At 36.6% G+C, this 20,577-nt stretch overlaps 3 protein-coding genes across 4 annotated transcripts; 1 reads left to right on the forward strand and 2 right to left on the reverse strand.

Moving 5' to 3' along the window:
• Window positions 1–6,212: 6,212 nt before the first annotated feature.
• On the reverse strand, window positions 6,213–7,435 carry scu (hydroxysteroid 17-beta dehydrogenase 10). Its single transcript, XM_090153524.1, has 4 exons — window positions 7,277–7,435; window positions 7,052–7,219; window positions 6,589–6,991; window positions 6,213–6,527 (listed from the first exon to the last, which is right to left on the reverse strand). The coding sequence occupies exons 1-4, from the start codon at window positions 7,298–7,300 to the stop codon at window positions 6,337–6,339; spliced, it is 786 nt and encodes a 261-aa protein (XP_090009650.1). The 5' UTR covers window positions 7,301–7,435; the 3' UTR covers window positions 6,213–6,336.
• Window positions 6,357–8,766, forward strand: Arpc4 (Actin-related protein 2/3 complex, subunit 4). 2 transcript variants are annotated; one of them, XM_090153540.1, is made up of 5 exons: window positions 6,357–6,494; window positions 7,870–7,988; window positions 8,057–8,264; window positions 8,343–8,513; window positions 8,579–8,766. In XM_090153540.1, the coding sequence occupies exons 2-5, from the start codon at window positions 7,924–7,926 to the stop codon at window positions 8,582–8,584; spliced, it is 450 nt and encodes a 149-aa protein (XP_090009666.1). In that variant the 5' UTR covers window positions 6,357–6,494; window positions 7,870–7,923; the 3' UTR covers window positions 8,585–8,766. The 2 variants fall into 2 exon arrangements, with proteins under 2 accessions (XP_090009666.1, XP_090009660.1); XM_090153534.1 differs by lacking the exon at window positions 6,357–6,494 and adding an exon at window positions 7,475–7,634 and having other exon boundaries at window positions 8,579–8,765.
• Window positions 8,767–8,922: 156 nt separating this feature from the next.
• Window positions 8,923–13,727, reverse strand: LOC149966374 (mitochondrial carnitine/acylcarnitine carrier protein-like). Its single transcript, XM_090153518.1, has 8 exons — window positions 13,353–13,727; window positions 13,195–13,287; window positions 12,140–12,267; window positions 11,989–12,079; window positions 11,803–11,923; window positions 9,679–9,861; window positions 9,481–9,605; window positions 8,923–9,416 (listed from the first exon to the last, which is right to left on the reverse strand). Exons 1-8 carry the CDS (start codon window positions 13,452–13,454, stop codon window positions 9,354–9,356), a joined length of 906 nt encoding a protein of 301 aa, XP_090009644.1. The 5' UTR covers window positions 13,455–13,727; the 3' UTR covers window positions 8,923–9,353.
• Between the last annotated feature and the right edge of the window lie 6,850 nt (window positions 13,728–20,577).

Here is a 20,577-nt window from a genome sequence, read left to right on the forward strand (position 1 = left end):
TGTCACAGGCTCGGGGTGGTTTCGTCTTCGGGTACTGGTGCCCGCCCTCATCCGCTACTTATCACATTCCCACATATGGCGGGGAAACGTTCCTTCCTCGGTCTTATAAAAAAGCTCGTATTGACCAAACGCCACAGCAGTTGGCGAACTACCGTCGCGCTTGCGAAGAACTTAACCATCGTTTCTCCAATGGCGAAACTCACCTCGCTATCCGCAACAATGTCGTGGTTTCTCTAGCGTATGACCAATTCGCAGCCTCGGGAAACGCGCCACGGCCCCCAGGGCCACCTCCGGGATATGGGCTTCCTTATCCAGCTAATGGCGTCTACAAGCCGCTTCAACACAGCGGCCCACATTCGCAAAATTATCTCCAGCCAAAAAACTGGGTCCCGCCGCGCTTTCGCCACTGACTTCGGCGCGGCCTACCTTGGTGCGGTCTCTCTCGCTAATGATCTTGACAATATCCTCTCATCGACAGTAACTGATCTCAACCCTGACGCTCTGCCGTTTGTCCCTTATAGCTGTTCGGCTGTGTTATCTTTACCGTCTCCTGATGATTTTTATCCTCGAAACTGTGCGCCTTGTGCTTTTACCTTTTTAGCAACAAATACTGGGTCTTTGATTAGTAAAATCCTTGAACTGTGTGCGTTGGTCTGGGAACTGGTTCCTGACGTATTGCCATAACAGAGACCTGGTTAAATAAGGACATATGTTCTGAATTGTTCCACATTCCGGGTTATAATTCCTTTCGGTCCGATTGTGATTGGTCAAGAAGTGGGGGATGTGTTCTGTATTTTCGATCGCACCATGTGGCTACTGCTAATCGCTCCCTAACTTCTCCAAACATTTTGGCTTGCCAAATTAAACTTGATAAAAAATTATTTATTGTGTTATGTTGCTATCGTAGCCCTTCGGCGATTCCTGAGTTCTTGAAGATTTTATTGGGGACGATGGAGAAAGCCTGCAAGTTAGCTGACCGTGTGCTTATTATGGGGGATTTTAACGCGCCTGGGATAAACTGGGCTTCTTGTACCACAGGTAAGGGGGTTAGATCTGTTGAGAAAAGGCTCCTTGATACTGTGTCTTACTTTCAACTAACACAACATGTTTTATCTCCCACTCGCCGCCGTGGGAACAATATCCCTTCACTTTTAGACCTCATTTTTACTTTTGATTCTGGGATTCTGTTCATGACCTTTCCCACCTTCCCTCCCTTGATAAATGCGATCATGATGTTCTCACTTTCTCTTTCGACCTCCAGTGCTCCCTTCCGGTGCCCATTTCCCCGTCTACACGCTTTGCCTATAGTCGTGGGGACTATGATCTATTTCGCGCTGCACTGCTTTCGAAGGATTGGTCAGCCGTCCTCGATGTCTCTACCTTGGGCGAAATGCTTGATAGCCTTCTGCTTTACGTTACTGAAGCCAGGGACGTGTTGGTGCCCTTGATCTCCATTAAACCCACTAAACGTTCGGGTCTGTTGAGGGAGCCCTGGTGGTCCAAGGAAACCGAGCACCTAATTCGAGACAAGCGTTCTGCCTTTCGTTTATTCAGAGCGTCACCTTCTACTGACAACAGACATGTATTTGCGAAAAAACGTAACTTACTTACTAAACACATTCGTTCCGCGAAATATAAGTACGAAGCCCGTTTAATTGATGAAATCATTACCAACCCCAAGGCGCCCTACTCGCATGTTTCCCGTTCTCTTAAACCCAAACCCTCTCTGATGGTGGTGGAGATCTCTGCGGGGGTATTAATCCGCGATCTGGTTGAGGTGGTAACGGCGCTTAACAATTTCTTTAGCTCCGTGTTCACCCGTGAGCCCGATTTGGAGGCGGTATATATGGGTGACTTTTTCGCTGGTTTTGACCGTTCTGAGCCCTCTGATTTTGTTTTCAGTCCCCTAGACTTTGGCCTATCGTATTCCACAGTCCGACGATATTTAAAGCGACTGCCCACTATTAAATCCCCAGGGCCTGATGACCTTCATCCACGATTACTTTCAGAGGGTTCAGCCATCTTAGCTTCCCCTTTATTAGCCATTTTCAATTACTCTATTTCGTCTGGTCGTCTTCCACTTTTATGGAAGCGGGATAATGTTAATTCGATCAAAAAACTTCCTAACTCCAACGCGGTTGACACTTTTAGAGGTATAAATCTAACCTGTCTGCCGTGTAAGGAACTGGAGACCAGCGTACGAGATTCCTTGGTGGCGTTGCTTACTAGCCGATCTTTCTTCTCGAGAGACCAACATGGGTTTCCCTTAAGACGTTCGTGTTTTACGAACCTCCTCTCAACCCTTGAGGAAGTCACTACGTGCCTAGATTTGGGGCATTCCGTTGACTTGGTCTATTTAGACCTACGCAAGGCTTTCGATACGGTCCCGCATTCGCTGCTTATTCGGAAACTTGAGTATTTAGGGCTTCCACCTTTGATTGTCAATTGGATCGCGGATTTTTTGAGTGGTCGAACGCAACGTGTGGTCCTGCGTGGGGTCTGTTCGGAATGGTGTGAGGTGACCAGTGGGGTGCCTCAGGGATCTGTGTTAGGCCCAACTCTTTTTGTTATATTTATTAATGACCTTCCTCTGGTAATCAAGGAGTCTTTTCTCAAATTGTTTGCCTATGACAATAAGATTGGTCATAAAATAGCTTCACCGACTGATTCGCTATTACTCCAACGGGACATTGATGCTTTGGCCCATTGGGTCTCCTCGAACGGTATGAGCTTCAATACTACTATATCGGTTGTTCTCCATTGCGGGGCTAATAACCCTCGCTATCAGTACAGTTTGGGTTGTAAAGCGATACAGGCGCATGCTGTGGTTCGGGACCTTGGGGTCATGCTTTTCGGCCATATGTTCGGGGATACCCGTAGCAAAGCCGCTTCTGCGCGCGGTACAAGGGCTTTATATATGCTGCGGAGATCATTCTCTCATTTTAGTGTCAAATCTTTCAAAATCCTGTACAGTGTCTACATTAGTCCTCACTTAGACTACTGTTCCAGCATTTGGTCCCCCCACCTGGTCAAAGACATTGAGAAGCTGGAAAGGGTGCAAAGAAAGGCCACGAAGCTAGTTTCAGGGTTCAGAACCTTACTATATGATGAAAGGTTAAAAAGGTTGGGTCTTCTGTCCCTTAAGGACAGACGTCTTCGCGCTGACTTAGTTGAAACCTTCAAAATCATTTATGGCCTGTATGATGTTACTGCAGTTGACTTCTTCGACATAAAGTGGGAGGGGTGAAAAGTTCCCACAATCCGTAAAAAGTGCTGCAACGGGGTAGCTAGGCGGGTTTTCTTCACTCAACGGGTTGTTAACTTTTGGAATGATCTCCCGGCTGCCGTTAAAGGGGCTCCAAAGTTCATTGGCAAAAAAAGAAAATTGAGCATGCTTTTTATTCCTCCCAACCCCTCACTCGGCCTTGGCAGAGGCGGGCAGAGTCAACCGTAAATTTCGCACTTTACTGACTTTCCGGGCCGGATTAAGACTTTATGGGGCCCTAGGCCCAAGTTAATTTTGGTGCCCCCCTTCAATAGCGAGCGAAGCGAGCTAGGCGCTTCCTCAATTTATAATTGAGAAATGGAATTAAAATTAATTTTGCTGCCAGATTTAGTATGTCGTCAGGGGCTAGACGGCAGTCCGTCAGAGAATGTGACCATAGAAATCTCATAGGTATCTAGAATGCTGCCGCCTACAGCCGAGCTTGACGCCAGTTCGCCTTGAACCTTCAGCCAATGAGAGGCCGTAGAGTGGTTCCGCCAAGGATGATAATTATCCTCCTTGGATCTGCTACTATAGCGGGAGATAGGTGACGTCATTCTCTCTGGTGACATTAAATTCTTGGCAGAACCACTCTTTGAGCTCTGATTGGCTGAGATCTGGCTATCGTCTGCCACGGCGTTTGGCCCATTTGCCAGTTACACGGCAGCATTCTAGTTACCTATGAGATTTCTATGAATGTGACAATCAAACGTTTTTGGTTCATAGGGGTGAACGCATTTACTAAAATTACTCCGGAAAATATTTTGTGAAAACCAAATGATTAAAGTTTTGTACTTTTATTTTCTTCGAACCCTCTTGGTGCCCCTTTTAGGCTCGGTGCCATAGGCCAAGGCTTATTCGGCCTATTGGTTAATCCAGCCCTACTGACTTTACACACATTTTGCCACCGAACTTTGGAGCCCCTTTAAGACCAAATCCTCCGCATCGGCATTCAAGTGTCGATTAGATACATATAACATGGACTAATTAACCACCTAATTAGTCCATGCATATAAAAACTGGGGAATTTTTAAGAATAGCACCTTTTGTTTTTTTTGGTTTTTGTTTATTGTTTTAGGTGTATTATTTGTCAAGGATTACAGAAATGCCAAAAGTTTTAAGCGCAATTTATTATTTAGAAAGATATGATAAATATAAAATTGTTACTTACCGCCAATATTTATCTCGGAGAATACATAATATTTCGACATTTTTGTACTTATTGGGTGAGGTAGGACTGATGAAGAATTAGATTTAACGGCAAGATACTACTAAATTTAAAAAAAAGTGCTAAGTGAAAGGTTTTTTTACGGCGAATGCATTTTTTTTTATTAAATTTTTTTCTAATTGTTAATTAGTGGTCAAGGAATCTAAAAAAATAAAATTATTTTGCGGGAACATGTTTTTACAAGAAATAAAAGAAGCAAAAAAATGGGAATCTTGAAAAAATGGGCTTTTTGATGGTACTGCATTATACAAAGCTTTTGGGTAAAGTAGGACTGATGAAGGATAAAATGAGAAATTGTGAAAAATGGGAATTATTCTTTGGGCGCAGTTCCTAACTAAAAGTGAAACTGGACTCGTATTGGCGCCTTACGGCGCCGCGCACTCGCTTCGCTCGAGCGCTGGGGGCGCGCGGCGCCACCCCAGCCCCATTCTTGCTAATCAAGCTGTGCCATCTATAACGCAACCTAGAGGACAGTACCTAGTATAGTCTCTTGTGGTGCGAATTAAACAAGGGATAGCGACTGAGAGATGAATAGATCCCACACGAAGGAGTTTTCCCTCCTTCTATTAACTCCACATACGGACATCATATCCAGTGAAAACGTACCCAGTATCTAGCGAATGGAATTCGCCGTAAAAAAACACATTTCACTTAGCAATTTTTTTTAAATTTAGTAGTTATCTTGCCGTTAAATCTAATTCTTCATCAGTCCTACCTTACCCAATACGTACAAAAATGTCGAAATATTATGTATTTTCCGAGATAAATATTGGCGGTAAGTAACAATTTTATATTTATCATATCTTTCTAAATAATAAATTGCGCTTAAAACTTTTGGCATTTCTGTAATCCTTGACAAATAATACACCTAAAAAAATAAACAAAACCCAAAAAAAACAAAAGGTGCTATTCTTAAAAATAGCCAAAAACGGGGGCTGAACTGTTGTTCATTTCAGCATTACTTACAATTAGCCTTTTTTTTAATTTTATTATGTCGCTTCATATGTATCTTTTTTTTTGTGAAATTGTTTTTTTTTTTCGTTTTTCGGGCACTATCATTGTATCAATTAATATTAATGTAAATAGGTTCTTTAATTTCGAGCATTATAGTATCGCGTATCAGGGCTCAATAAGTGTACAGCTTTTTTATCCTGAATTAAAAAACATTTATTATTATTATTATGAATAACTAACATTTGCCCCCCTTTTTTCTGTTATACTCTAGTCCCTATCGGGAATTGTCTGTAAATAATTTTTTTTATATTCTTTTTCTTCTCTCACTCATATGATATCATTGTTGTACATTATATTCTGGAACCACACTACTTTTGTATCTAATCCGAAGTCTGTATACAAGTCAGCAACGGCGTCACAGATGTTTATTGTTCAAATAAATAAATAAAATAAATAAACCTTTTGTGTCGTATACAAGAGCGTGTTTCGAAGTGGGAGTCTGGAATCTTGGAGATAACCTTTGCTAAAGATCAGTGGTCACCCCAATATTTTGAGATATATAAAGGTTTCCCTGCTAAAGGAAACAGTTTTTACACGGATCGTATTTTATCGGAAGATTGTATTTTTGCTGTACGATCCTAGCCTTCGGATCCTATATCGTACGGAGGGTTCAATTATCGACTTATCATAGAAATTACAAAATTTGTTAATGATTGTAAGAAGGGGAGGAGAATCAGATTTCAGTTTAGCCAAAATAAAAACTTTAATATAAAAATATATTTTAACTAACAATTTTTTATTCATTTTATGCTTTATAAAACAAAGGCTAAGAAAAAATGTTTTGAAAATTATGATAATTATAAAAAAAAATTTCATATTGTCTCATTTTCTACATTGGCATTCTTAGAGCTCCGTCGAGTCTAACAACTTCTCCATTCATAAGAGGGTTTTCAACAATAAATTGCGCAAGATGTGCATATTCTTCAGGCTCTCCTAGTCTTTGAGGGAAAGGAATTGTAGTGGCTAGGAACTTGCGTACTTTATCAGGTAAAGATTGAAGTAACGGTGTATTAAAAAGACCTAAAATGATGAGTCAGATGTTATTAAAAAGACCTGGGGTATTTGATTTTATCTGAATTACCTGGTGCTATGGTGCAGACTCTAATTCCTTGAGTTGATAAATCCCGTGCAATGGGGAGGGTCATACCTACTAAGGCCCCTTTACTGGCGGAATAAGCTGCTTGACCGATTTGACCATCATAAGCTGCCACACTAGCTGTGTTAATGACAACCCCTCTTTGGCCATCTTCGTTGGGAGTATTTTGACCTATTAAACCAACTGCCAAACGAATAACATTGAAAGAGCCCACTGTGTTAACAATTAACACTCTCTGAAAATCTTCCAAAGAATGTGGAACATTTTTATGAAAATTATAGGTTTTGAAAGCTACTCCAATTCCCGCACAGTTAACTGCAACATCCAGTTTCCCAAATTTTTCTTTAGCTACATCTAAAGCTTTTTTAACGTCGTCTTCTGAGGTTACCTATTTCAGGGATAAATATTTCTTTAATAACAGAAAATTGTTAAGCTTATGAAGTTCTACATTTGTGGGTGAAAAGATGCATTTTTCATTTCCTATACTAGAAGCCACCTCTTGACCCTTAGATGTGGGTAAATCACAAAGAATAACTTTTGCTCCTTGTTGGACAAACCTCTCTGCAGTAGCTCTGCCTAACCCAGAGGCCCCTCCAGTTACTAAAGCTACCAGACCCTGTCAGATAAAATGCATTAAATTTATTATGGATTTAAAAATAGCAATCGATCTTACTTGAATTGATCTTATTCGAGACATTGGTCGTTTGTATAGGTCTAACTTTATTTTATGTTGAAACGTTTAGAAAAATCTAATGCTTATAATTTAAAATTGTTATGAACCTTCAGAAGCGGTCCCAAATTCTTACTCCTTAGACCTAGCAGAGAGACTGAGAGTGTAAAGCACTCTCTGAACCTAGTCAACTTTTTTTCATCGTCGTGAGTCCGTAGATACCGGATTTACGTAATAATTTCCATTCAACAAAAATTGCGTAACACAAAATTTTTACAGAAGTTAGGCGTATCCTAGAGTTTGTTTTATAATTTTTAAAACACCGGTCTTTGTTGTTTATGCTTTACTGAACCAAAATATGGTAAGAATTTAAATTAAATAAACCAAATTAAACCCTTAAGGAAATCTGGTCAAAGAAATTTAAAATTTATTGAAAATAAGTGGTACTGTTAGTTTTTACTTTAAGCCTTGATCTGTCTTTAATGATTAATCTACATGAGTAAACATAAGATTATAGTTCTTCGGGTTAATATTAAAGCCTAAATTCTAAAAAGGGTTGTATAAATGAAAAATCTTAAAGATTAAATGTTTTTTAGGCTGCGACTTTACGGCCATATTTGACTGTGGTACGTCACACCTTGAATGCCGCTATGTGTTTAGAGAATTTTTCTTCTCAAGTGGTTGAAAAACACAACAAACCTGAGGTTGAAGTTAGGTAATATTGCGTAGGTGTTTAACATTTTACCCAGAAGTTAAATCAACAGATTTTGTAAACATTTTCAGAAGTAGCAAAGAACTGCTGTTAACGCCAGTTGTAATCAGTCGTAATGAAAAAGAAAAAGTTTTAATAGAGTCTTCTGTAAATTCTATACGTATAAGCATCGCTATTAAGCAAGCTGATGAAATAGAAAAAATCTTGTGCCATAAATTTATGCGATTTATGATGATGCGCGCGGAGAATTTTATTATTCTCAGAAGGAAACCCATTGAGGTATATACTATGTTTTACAATTTTTTTGGTGATGTGGAGTATTGTTTCGTTCATTTATACAACTTTTATTTCGTACAGGGATACTCTATATCATTCCTAATTACAAATTTCCATACTGAACAAATGTACAAACACAAATTAGTTGATTTTGTAATTAACTTTATGGAGGAAATTGATAAGGAAATCAGTGAAATGAAGTTAGCTCTTAATGCTAGGGCCAGAGTATGTGCTGAGGAATTTTTGAAGCGGGTAAGACCAAGTATAATCTTTTCTATGATCACATTCTCACACATTTATTTTTGATTAATTTTCAGTTCTAAGAGTAAAATGAGGTTTCTTTACTACGAATTATTTAAAAACATTTTCAAGAATCATTTTATAATCAGTGAAAACATCAAGAGATTTGAGTTTATCTTAATAAATTTTTTCCACAAATTTCTTGCTCTTTTAAATGGAGGGTGTATAACTTTTAAAATGACAATTATGGTTCAAATTTTAGAATGTTTTCCAAAACTCCAATGCAGTTTAATAGGGTACAACCCTTTTGAGACCCTAATATCAGAAATAAAGAAGTACCATTATCCAAAATGGGAAATATATAATTTTATTTTGATTTTTTCAATATATTTCAACAAATTTGCAAAAAAACAATAACAAAAATATTAAAAAGGATTGATTTGATTGTCTTTAAATGCCCTAAACTATTTTTTAGATGAGTAAGGTTTAACAGGAACAATTTTACTAAATATTTTTAGGTGAGGTATTTTAAACTGCCCTAAATCACTATGATGCACCTTTTAAAGGTTTTAAATGTATAGAATTATGAAAAAGTTTCCTATAAACTATATATTATAAATATTTTAACTTGAGCGTAGCAATAGTAAGATTATGCAATATTTTGGACAGTTTCAAGTCGAATGAAAGGCTAAGTAAAGCTCTATTGCCATTAGGGTCTAGTTTTTTTTTAGTTTCTTTAATTTTATAAAGCTAATTAAAACAAAATAGACCAGTTGAAGGTGAAATTTGTTAATTATTAAGGCCCCTAATATTTGAATATTTATTTTCCCTAAATAAAGCTAATTTGTGCATTTACATGTTTGGTGCTAGCCAGTTTAGGAATTTCATCGACATTTCATAGCCCAGAAAGCAAGCCTACAAAATGTTTTGGATTAGTTAAATATTTGGGAAAGGAACGAAGGCTTTAATTTTTTATTACGGCATTAGCTGGGAAGGCTCTGAGTAGAACTGGTGTTGCCCCTTTGTAGAGTGCCCTGATACCTTCTTCCCGCATGGTTTGACGGAATACATCCCTTATTCCCCTAGGAAATGTGCCTTCAGGTGCTATTGGGAATAAAATTTTCATTTATAATTATCATTTTACCACACTGACATCTGCAATAATTTAAATAAAAACCTGTCTGTAGTCTGGATTTCAACACATCTGGGGGAATTGCGACTAGCCAATTGCAAATTCCTGCAAATCCACCAGCTAAAATAGTTCTACCTGCACTGAGGTCATTGCGACTCTTGCCCTCAGGTGTCAGAACTCTTTGTAGCCATTCATATGACATAAAATACATTCCGCTAGCAGGAACATCTAGAAAAAATTATATATTCGAAATCTGTTTTCATATTTAGAATAATTTATATATAATAACAATTTTTAACAAAAGTGAGATAAGTTTTAAAAAGGGTTATTATCAGTAATTTTTTCTGCCTGGGTCTTATAGCTTTCTCAGTCTTATCTTTAACTAATAGCCAGGATATCCTGCAATTTTTTTCTAATCTAAGACGTCGTCCTGTTGTATTGTTTTTGCCAAAGAAAACTATGTACACTGTAGTGTTATAGCACAATGCATAGGCTATGTGTAGCTGTGGTCTTTTTATGTTTGGGGTTTCTATGGAATACGTTTTCAACAACTAATACTCATATATTATTTATGTATCCAACTTCAAAATTTGCTGAGTTAACTATACAAAATGAAAATGATCTTAACGAGTTAGTTGATATCTCGAATGATACTACCAGACTGACTTTAAAAATTGCCATAAAATCCACAGTGACTAATCCCGTAAGTTAATTTGGAACATTATGATAATATAAAATTATACAGTTTTAATATTTAGGTCATAATTGAAAGTGCACCATTTCAAAAGTTTAAAAATTTAACATCAGTTGAGTTTGTGACGATGAACTGGGAGAATTTGGTTTTTAAACCTCTAGCAAACTTGACTAATATCAAAACTCTGTTGTTCAAAAGAGTTAATTTCAATGTGGGAAATGTCATTATTTCTAATCTAACTGAATTGGAAGTTTTATCGGTATAGTTTTATGAAATTTGGTTACTACTTTAAACTTGATTATCCGTAATACAGTGTAATTATTGTTAGATCAGTCACTGTAGATTGGACATAATCAGATCAACGACATTGCAAGGTCTGCATTCCTTGCTTGAGCTATATCTGGCTAAAAATGGAATTGAAACTATTGAACCATTCTCTCTACAAGATTCATTTTTCCTTAAAAAGATTTCCCTATCCCACAACAAAATCTATAACCTCCAAGCTGATTCCTTCGCAGGGCTTATCTTTTTGGAAGTTCTGGATTTAAGTCATAACAAAATAGATCATTTTTCGAGTCTCAGTTTACCCGATCTACCTTATCTAGTCAGGTTAGAGCTGGCAAATAATCCAATCAAAGTTATAATGCCCAACTCCTTCTCAATGATTGGGAGCTTGAGCAGACTAAGTTTTGGAGATTTGCAACAAGGAACATACATTTCCCAATACGCTTTCAATGATTTAAGGTTTGATTTTTTTTGTAAATTCTTAATATTTTCTATACCGTTTGACCTTTAAATTTTTAATTTAACAACTAGATATCTGACGTTTTTACACATTCCAAATGTGGATAACGAAGTCATAGAGAAAGGAACTTTTGAGGGATTAATTTATCTAGTTCAATTAAGACTTAACGGCCGTATCGAAGCGCTGAGTAATCACGCTTTCGAAGGACTAAGTTCCCTGAAGAACTTAATTTTAAGCAACTGCTCTATCAAATGGGTTTCTCAAAATGCTTTTACCGGCTTATTCCAGCTTACAACTTTGGATCTTTCTTCTAACTATATTGAGAACTTGCCAGAAAACATCTTCGATGGTTTAAACTCACTCCAAGAACTTATCTTAACTGATAATAAGTTAACTCAAATGTCTGATAATGTTTTTAAATCCCTACCTAATGCTAAATCTATAAGACTCGATTCTAACCCTTTAAATTGCACTTGCGCCATGAAAATGTGGAATAAGAAATTACTTTCCAGCCTTACGAGCCAAGTTAAGGCTACTAGCATTTGCGATGAAATTACTGGAAATTGTGTTACGGTTATGAATGTTCAAGTTAAGTATTTAGAGGAGGTTATTCCTTTGTGTAGAACCCCAGAACAATACGAAGGGTTGAATGTTTTCCATGTATTAGATAAAGAATATTTAAACTGCTAGAATTTTGTAAAAGTTTAAAAGCTTGAGGGTGGTATATTACCTCTTAATAAAGTTGCCGAAGTTCCTTTGTATATGCTTTTTAGACCACCTTCCCTGTAGAGTTGTTTTGTGCAATCAATAGGACCTTTATATTTTACTTGCCCACCAGTTGCGGCTTGTACCTGTAAAAAATTCTTATATAGTTTGGAACTTTGTTTATTTAGTAAATATAGCTTGTGTTATTTACTTGTAAAAGGCATTTGATTCGTTCTCCAGGGGTCATAATAGCGGTAGTAAAAACCCCAGCTAACATACCAGCGTTAAAAAGTTGAATTAAACTGTAATTGAGAAAATTTATTCAATTATCGGCATGACTTTTTGAGGTTAGGTATATTTACGTTAATTGTTCATCATCTGATTTTTGTTGCAAACTTTTTCCAACCCCAAAGCCGAAGAAACAAATGGCAAATACAGGGGCTACGCCAGCTATCGGAGCTGCCATTCCTTTGTATAAGCCCATAAATCCCTGTTTATGAAAGCGAAAGAAATGTTCAAGTTCCTTTAGAAATTTTTAAAGTTGGTATCAATAGTTTAAATAATAGCTAACTATGCCCAAAAAGTCTTTTTTTTTTCACACATGCATGCATGAATATGAATGTGAGGTTTAATGTCAAAATTGCTACAAGCTTCGTAATGTTAAATAATTTAACTAAAATTTTGCCTCGTTTGTTAATGGATTTCTTTAATTGATATACTAGAGACCACAAAGTTTATTTGTGGTCAGACATTGGATAAAGGGTACTATAAAAATGAATAATAATAATTTTTAATTCTCAATTTTTAAGTGTTAAGTATTTGAGCAAACAATAGCTATCTTTAGACTTGTACAGTGTGTTCAGACTTTTCATCAAATTTTTGAATTTGGGTAACCTTTAACAGAGTTCATATTGAAAGTGGCCAACTTAGCCTAATCTCCCCCTCATAAACGATTCCAAAATAATAATGATTAAGGGAAAATCTAAAAAGTGTTCGGTCAAGTATTTTAAAATAATCTTCTATAGATTTTACATCTACACTAACTCTGTATTTTTTTTATGGTTCTAAAGCTACAGGCTCCATTCGTGTGTTATAGGAAGTTAACAATTGCGAATCCTTGAATTAGTTTAGCTTTCAATTCGCAATCTCTGCCCAGCTTTGACCCACTTTTGTCAATTGGCTAAACAATGTCATTTTCATATTTTGTTTAGGGCAAATAACAGCTCACGCTGTTGGTTATATTTTATACCAATAATAAATTTATTTGCTGTAGGAGCAAATTTAACAGGGGTATATTTCTCTACACAATTTGAGAAATGTTAAAAACCCAATTTCTAATAAGTAATTTTATTTTCAACAATAAAAATTTATAAAATTGGACATGAATAAAAATTTGTAGAATTTAACAATTTTATACCTCTTTTACAACGATTTGCCTTGCGCAGTCAAATGTACCTTGGTATAGCGGTTTCTGTCCAGCCAATGGTTTTGGCATAGTTTGAAGTCTCACCTGAGAATTATAATTACCATGTTTACAATACATTAAATATAATTTTTTTTTAAATTAAAGCTCACTTTAATTGTGTCAAGTGGGTGACCTGCCGAAATACAGCATGTTCCTCCGACACCACCCGCTAAGAAGTTCTTTAATGGGCTTGTGCGTTGTTTTTCAGACATATTTAAAGATAATAGCTGACAAAATTAACTAAAATTAACAACCTAAGTGACCGAAAAAAAAATTTCCCCTAGTTTGCTACTCTGTAATTTTCGTACTAATTTCGTGGTTCACTAGATTAAGAATTTGAACTTTCTGGTTTTTATAAAAAAAAATTGTAACTGGGCTTGGAAATTATTTTCAAATAAAATCTCGTTACTTTAAATTATTATTTACATTAAAGATAAACTCGCTAACCTCTCAAATCAAAATCCCACTCACGTCTGCCTATGACCATGTGACGTCACATTTGTTTTTGAATTTATTGCAGCGGTCGTACCGTAGATGGCGATAGCGTTTTCGAAAATATATTTTTTTTTTTCAAAAATAAATTATTTTGCTTAGTATGGCAGTTGAATCATAGGTGGCGATAGCGTCGCTTAAGCTTAGAAGGGTGGGCCCTAATTCCCGAACAGCGTTTCAACCATCGACAACTTGTTTGAAGTTGAAAAATTGACTATTTAATATTAATTAGTAAATGGTAGAACAACCAAAGGATCGTACAACTTTAATATTTAAACAATGTATTTTTCGTCTGGAAGTATGTCAACTTTTTATTTTTTTTAATATTTAAACATCAAACTCAAAACGATTTTCTACTTTACTTTTATCATTTTCATTAGCAAGAGAACATTTTTCATCTTTTTTAGAAGGAGAGGGCCGATTGCCGCAAATATTTGAAGACCTTTAGGCCTTAATGTCAATTTGGCTCCATTACGGCGAACAGAATCTAAAAGTTTGCTTTTAAATGATGACGGGTGCCTCTAATTATACGGCCCGGCGGAATTTTCATACCAGATGGCGCCGCGTGATCGCCGAATATCGTTTATAACAAATGAGAAAATAAATATTTCGATATTTTGTTTTACTCCGAGCTAAGTTTTAGTCGAAGACTTTAAGTCGGAGTCTCAGCCTTTTGCCTAGCCATTTTTATTTTGAATGTTTTTTCCCCGTGGTGGGGCCTCCTTATCGGACCGAGTTTAGACGAAGCGGGGGGCGGGCGAGTGAAGGGGGACATGAAAGTTCATTCCAATGTCTGGACAATCAGCATTGCGTTTCTGGTTGTTGACCCTTTACTTTTTCCTGGCTAAGTTATCTCTTCCCAAATATTTCAACTCTGCCAACAGGTTGTTTTTATTATAGGGTTTTCGTTTCTAAATCTGTTAAAAAATTAGAATGATAGAATTTATTCGAAATATTTATCCCAATAAACCCAAGTGACATAATCACACAATAACCCGAAGGGTTTTTTCCACGGATCATGACAATATTATTAACCCTATAAATGCAATTTCATAAAAAAAAATTTACTTTTACCAGCTCAAAAATAAAATTTGAAATAGTCAAGGAAATTGCTCCTAATCTCAAGGGTTTTTTGAATTTCTTAAAATTTTCTGGTTGAAATTTGGATATTGTCGAGAAAATAGCCCAAAATCTTGAGGTGAAATTTGGAAATAGTTGAAAATAGTCGAGGAAATAGTTCAAAATATCGATATGAAATTTGAAAATAGTCGAGGAAATAGTTTTATCATCGAAAACATCCCCAATCGATCCTAGAATTCGAAATAATTTTCCTATCAAAATCAACCATAATTGAACCTGGAATTCGAAATAGTTTTCTCATCGAAAACCACCCTAATTAATCCTGGAATTCGAAATAGTTTCCTCATCGAAAACCACCCTAATCGATCCTGGAATCCGAAATAGTTTTCTCATCGAAAACAGCCCTAATCGATCTTGGAATTCAAAATAGTTTTCTCGTCGAAAACCACCCTAATTGATCCTGGAATTCGAAATAGTTTTCTCATCGAAAACCACCCTAATCGATCCTGGAATTCAAAATAGTTTTCTCATCGAAAACAGCCCTAATCGATCTTGGAATTCAAAATAGTTTTCTCATCGTAAACCACCCTAATTGATCCTGGAATTCGAAATAGTTTTCTCATCGAAAACCACCCTAATTAATCCTGGAATTCGAAATAGTTTCCTCATCGAAAACCACCCTAATTAATCCTGGAATTCGAAATAGTTTCCTCATCGAAAACCCCCCTAATCGATCCTGGAATTCAAAATAGTTTTCTCATCGTAAACCACCCTAATTGATCCTGGAATTCGAAATAGTTTTCTCATCGAAAACCACCCTAATTAATCCTGGAATTCGAAATAGTTTCCTCATCGAAAACCACCCTAATTAATCCTGGAATTCGAAATAGTTTCCTCATCGAAAACCCCCCCTAATCGATCCTGGAATTCGAAATAGTTTTCTCATCGAAAACCACCCTAATTAATCCTGGAATTCGAAATAGTTTCCTCATCGAAAACCACCCTAATTAATCCTGGAATTCGAAATAGTTTCCTCATCGAAAACCCCCCCTAATCGATCTTGGAAATCAAAATAGTTTTCTCATCGTAAACCACCCTAATTGATCCTGGAATTCGAAATAGTTTTCTCATCGAAAACCACCCTAATTAATCCTGGAATTCGAAATAGTTTCCTCATCGAAAACCACCCTAATTAATCCTGGAATTCGAAATAGTTTCCTCATCGAAAACCCCCCCTAATCGATCTTGGAATTCAAAATAGTTTTCTCATCGTAAACCACCCTAATTGATCCTGGAATTCGAAATAGTTTTCTCATCGAAAACCACCCTAATTAATCCTGGAATTCGAAATAGTTTCCTCATCGAAAACCCCCCCTAATCGATCCTGGAATTCGAAATAGTTTTCTCATCGAAAACAGCCCTAATGGATCTTGGAATTCAAAATAGTTTTCTCATCGTAAACCACCCTAATTGATCCTGGAATTCGAAATAGTTTTCTCATCGAAAACCACCCTAATTAATCCTGGAATTCGAAATAGTTTACTCATCGAAAACCACCCTAATCGATCCTGGAATTCGAAATAGGTTTCTAATCGTAAACCACCCTAATCGATCCTGGAATTCAAAATAGTTTCCTCATCGAAAACCACCCTAATCGATCCTGGAATCCGAAATAGTTTTCTCATCGAAAACAGCCCTAATCGATCTTGGAATTCAAAATAGTTTTCTCATCGTAAACCACCCTAATCGATCCTGGTATTCGAAATAGTTTCCTCGTCGAAAACCACCCTAATTGATCCTGGAATTCGAAATAGTTTCCTCATCGAAAACCACCCTAATCGATCCTGGAATTCGAAATAGGTTTCTAATCGTAAACCACCCTAATCGATCCTGGAATTCAAAATAGTTTCCTCATCGAAAACCACCCTAATCGATCCTGGAATTCGAAATAGTTTTATCATCGAAAACCTCCCTAATCGATCCTGGAATTCGAAATAGTTTCCTCGTCGAAAACCACCCTAATCGATCCTGGAATTCGAAATAGTTTTATCATCGAAAACAGCCCTAATCGATCTTGGAATTCGAAATAGTTTTCTCATCGAAAACAGCCCTAATCGATCCTGGAATTCGAAATAGTTTTCTCATCGAAAACAGCCCTAATCGATCTTGGAATTCGAAATAGTTTTCTCATCGAAAACCACCCTAATTGATCCTGGAATTCGAAATAGTTTCCTCATCGAAAACCACCCTAATCGATCCTGGAATTCGAAATAGTTTCCTCGTCGAAAACCACCCTAATCGATCCTGGAATTCGAAATAGTTTTATCATCGAAAACAGCCCTAATCGATCCTGGAATTCGAAATAGTTTTCTCATCGAAAACAGCCCTAATCGATCTTGGAATTCGAAATAGTTTTCTCATCGAAAACCACCCTAATCGATCCTGGAATTCGAAATAGTTTTCCAATGGAAAATACAATTCGATCCTAGAATAAAAATTAGTTTCCTTCCCAAACCTCAAACAATCCTAGAATCCGAGTAGGTTCTATAATAATTACAGAATAATCACCAAAATTAAGTATTGTTTATTTTATAAAAATGAAATAAATTACACTTAAAACCCGAAAAGGGATTAAGAATTCTCAGCTAAAAAGGAGTTGAGTTTTCGAATCGAAACGAAGAAGGAAAGTGAAAAGTTGGCCAGCCAATTTATTACCCTCTTCTCTGATTGTGAGCTAGGTGGGTGTTACGAGACTTTCGATTTCTTCTGGAAAAGGGATGAAAGATGGGAAGGTCACCTTTCTTTTAGAGGTCACATTCTAAAGCCGGGCTGTTGGCTGTTGGCTCTTTGGGTTCAACGTCCTCCTCATCCAGGGAGAGATCACCTCTTCTCGAAAACTGGTCTAGGCCTACCTACCCGCAATGTGGGTATTTCCCACTCGCCATTTCATATCACTTGTAATTCTACTTTATTGTTATCCGTATTTAATAGTGCAGTTCCTACAGACCACGTCCAAGGTTTTCGCGTTATAAAGGAAGTATGAACAAAATTGAAAAATCATTTGATCTGATAACATGTGCAGCGCAGAAATGTGAAAATTGTTCATCCTCCCTATAAACATCATGGTTCATACTCCCTATAAATATCATGGTTCATACTCCCTATAAATATCATTGTTCATACTCCCTATAAATATCATGGTTCATACTCCCTATAAACATCATGGCTTATACTCCCTATAAACATCATGGCTCATACTCCCTATAAATATCATGGTTCATACTCCCTATAAATATCATTGTTCATACTCCCTATAAATATCATTGTTCATACTCCCTATAAACATCATGGTTCATACTCCCTATAAACATCATTGTTCATACTCCCTATAAATATCATGGTTCATACTCCCTATAAACATCATTGTTCATACTCCCTATAAATATCATGGTTCATACTCCCTATAAACATCATTGTTCATACTCCCTATAAATATCATGGTTCATACTCCCTATAAACATCATTGTTCATACTCCCTATAAATATCATGGTTCATCCTCCCTATAAACATCATGGTTCATACTCCCTATAAATATCATGGTTCATACTCCCTATAAATATCATTGTTCATACTCCCTATAAATATCATGGTTCATACTCCCTATAAACATCATTGTTCATACTCCCTATAAACATCATGGTTCATCCTCCCTATAAACATCATGGTTCATACTCCCTATAAATATCATGGTTCATACTCCCTATAAATATCATTGTTCATACTCCCTATAAATATCATGGTTCATACTCCCTATAAACATCATTGTTCATACTCCCTATAAATATCATGGTTCATACTCCCTATAAACATCATGGCTTATACTCCCTATAAACATCATGGCTCATACTCCATATAAAAATCATTGTTCATACTCCCTATAAACATCATAGTTAATATTCCATAAAAACATCTTAGTTCATACTCCCTATCAACATTATGGTTCATACTCCCTAAAAACATCGTAGTTCATACTCCCTATAAACATAGTTGTTCATACTCAGTATAATCATCATGGTTAATACTCCTATTAAACGCGATCAGGAATCCATACCTCTACTTGGAATGCTTATCGCGGCAGATTTTCTTGTGAACTTGACAAACAACAACGTGAGAGGGGAGCGCGCGCAGAGGGGGTATTTTATCTCGTAGGCGGGGCCAAAGCCGTCAGAGTGATCTTAACATACGCGATACGGCAGGATAAGCATTCCAAGTAGAGGTATGAATTTTCGAGTTTATCTTCAAACATTGGGTGCTCTTGCACCTGGAAAAATCAGTGAAATATATTTTTTATTTTATTTCGATAATTCTGGGCACTAGGCTCTCTAGTATCTGTACAGCGTTGTCTAGGCAACGGCGAGGTTTCAACTTTCAAGAGTCAAGGCCCGTAAAAAATATGGCGTTACAAGGTACAAACTGTCGTGTTATAACTAACTCGAAATTTAATTTACTTTTCTTTAAGTTTCTTTAAAGAAGTTTAATTGCTAGAGGACACATTTAATTAATTTAAATATTTTTATTATAAATGGTTGCAGTGTCTCAATGCAAAAGGTTAAGCCTAACCTTTGAAAACCTTTTCTTAGGTCCACATCAGAGAGGCATCATTCGTGAATTAGAAGTAATAGATTAAACAAGTAGTCGCGTCGACAAAATATCGAACGTTATTTGCTTGAAACGTCAATCTGCCTTTGCTAAAAAAATCGATGAAGTTTTCCAAAAAGAAAATTCTGACTTTCTAAAACTTTTAAATCACGAAATAAAGGATCGTAAATCAGGAAATGGTGTAATTTATATATTTTCATCCGCTTTTTTTCTATACTTAAATACTACTTTGGTTTTTGGCTTCGTATTAAATAGTTTGTAGCTCTGGCTATACGTTAAAATGTTTTGGACATCGTTTAAATGGTGTTTCAAGAGAAACGAAAAAAGGTTTGGAGAATGGTTTTCAATTATTAACGGAGTGTAGCTTCTCCGAATGCATGTGTACTTTTTACTACCATGTAAATTGGCGGGAAAAGACTGAAATTTTAACACAGTTGAGGTTCTTAAGCTTTATATGCTTTAAAAATGATAATTTGAGCCTTTCAAAGTTTTCAACTGACCAAAGGTTGAAGGGGGCAATAACATTAGTTGCCCCTCCCAGCAAAATAATTCTAGGGATGGGCATTCCGCCCCCCCGGTTCCTACGCCCCTGAAAAAGGCACACTAGTGTTTGAAATTGACTAGTTCCTCTTCTACCGTACCACGTGACGTAATAGCAAATCCGGCCAATTATATTGTAGGATTGTCAGCCGCTACGAGTGGTGATCGGATCGACGGGCCCGGGCCCGCGTAAAACAACAATTCCGGGCCCCATGACACCCGTTATCACTAGATTTAAATATAAGCTAACTAATTTTCTTCTCTGTAATAAATTGAAATAAAAATATGAAGTTAAAAATTATCTCATTTTGGTCTTAAGAAGTCCAGGCAGGGGAGAATTTTAGAATTCGAATAAGGCAACCTTGTTCTTACCATTCCTCAGATCCCATTGAAACCAATTCGTTAAAGATAGAATGAAGTTCCATTTTAAAGATGTACCAAAGAATTTCACATTTATACCACCAGGTGTTAAAAGATGCTAGCTCACTTCCATGTTAAAAATTTATTTATTCCTGCAGGTATTAAAAGATGCTAGTTAAGCTTTTAGTTTAACTTAAAAGTGA

Source organism: Leiobunum rupestre, chromosome 1, assembly GCF_980474605.1.
Source record: "Leiobunum rupestre chromosome 1, qqLeiRupe1.1.hap1, whole genome shotgun sequence".
Lineage (NCBI taxonomy): Eukaryota > Metazoa > Arthropoda > Arachnida > Opiliones > Sclerosomatidae > Leiobunum > Leiobunum rupestre.

Bases quoted from the DNA above. Each gene is read 5' to 3' on its own strand.
- scu (XM_090153524.1), bottom strand. From the start codon at position 7,300: ATGTCTCGAATAAGATCAATTCAA. The intron at 7,220-7,276 runs GTAAGATCGATT...TTTATCTGACAG, and splicing joins CTCGAATAAGATCAATTCAA to GGTCTGGTAGCTTTAGTAAC. The intron at 6,528-6,588 runs GTAATTCAGATA...TCATCATTTTAG, and splicing joins AGTCTGCACCATAGCACCAG to GTCTTTTTAATACACCGTTA.
- Arpc4 (XM_090153534.1), top strand. The intron at 7,989-8,056 runs GTAATATTGCGT...AAACATTTTCAG, and splicing joins AAACCTGAGGTTGAAGTTAG to AAGTAGCAAAGAACTGCTGT. The intron at 8,265-8,342 runs GTATATACTATG...TATTTCGTACAG, and splicing joins TCAGAAGGAAACCCATTGAG to GGATACTCTATATCATTCCT.
- LOC149966374 (XM_090153518.1), bottom strand. From the start codon at position 13,454: ATGTCTGAAAAACAACGCACAAGCCCATTAAAGAACTTCTTAGCGGGT. The intron at 12,268-13,194 runs GTATAAAATTGT...TTTCATAAACAG, and splicing joins GGCAAATCGTTGTAAAAGAG to GGATTTATGGGCTTATACAA. The intron at 12,080-12,139 runs GTAAATATACCT...TCTCAATTACAG, and splicing joins TCAGATGATGAACAATTAAC to TTTAATTCAACTTTTTAACG.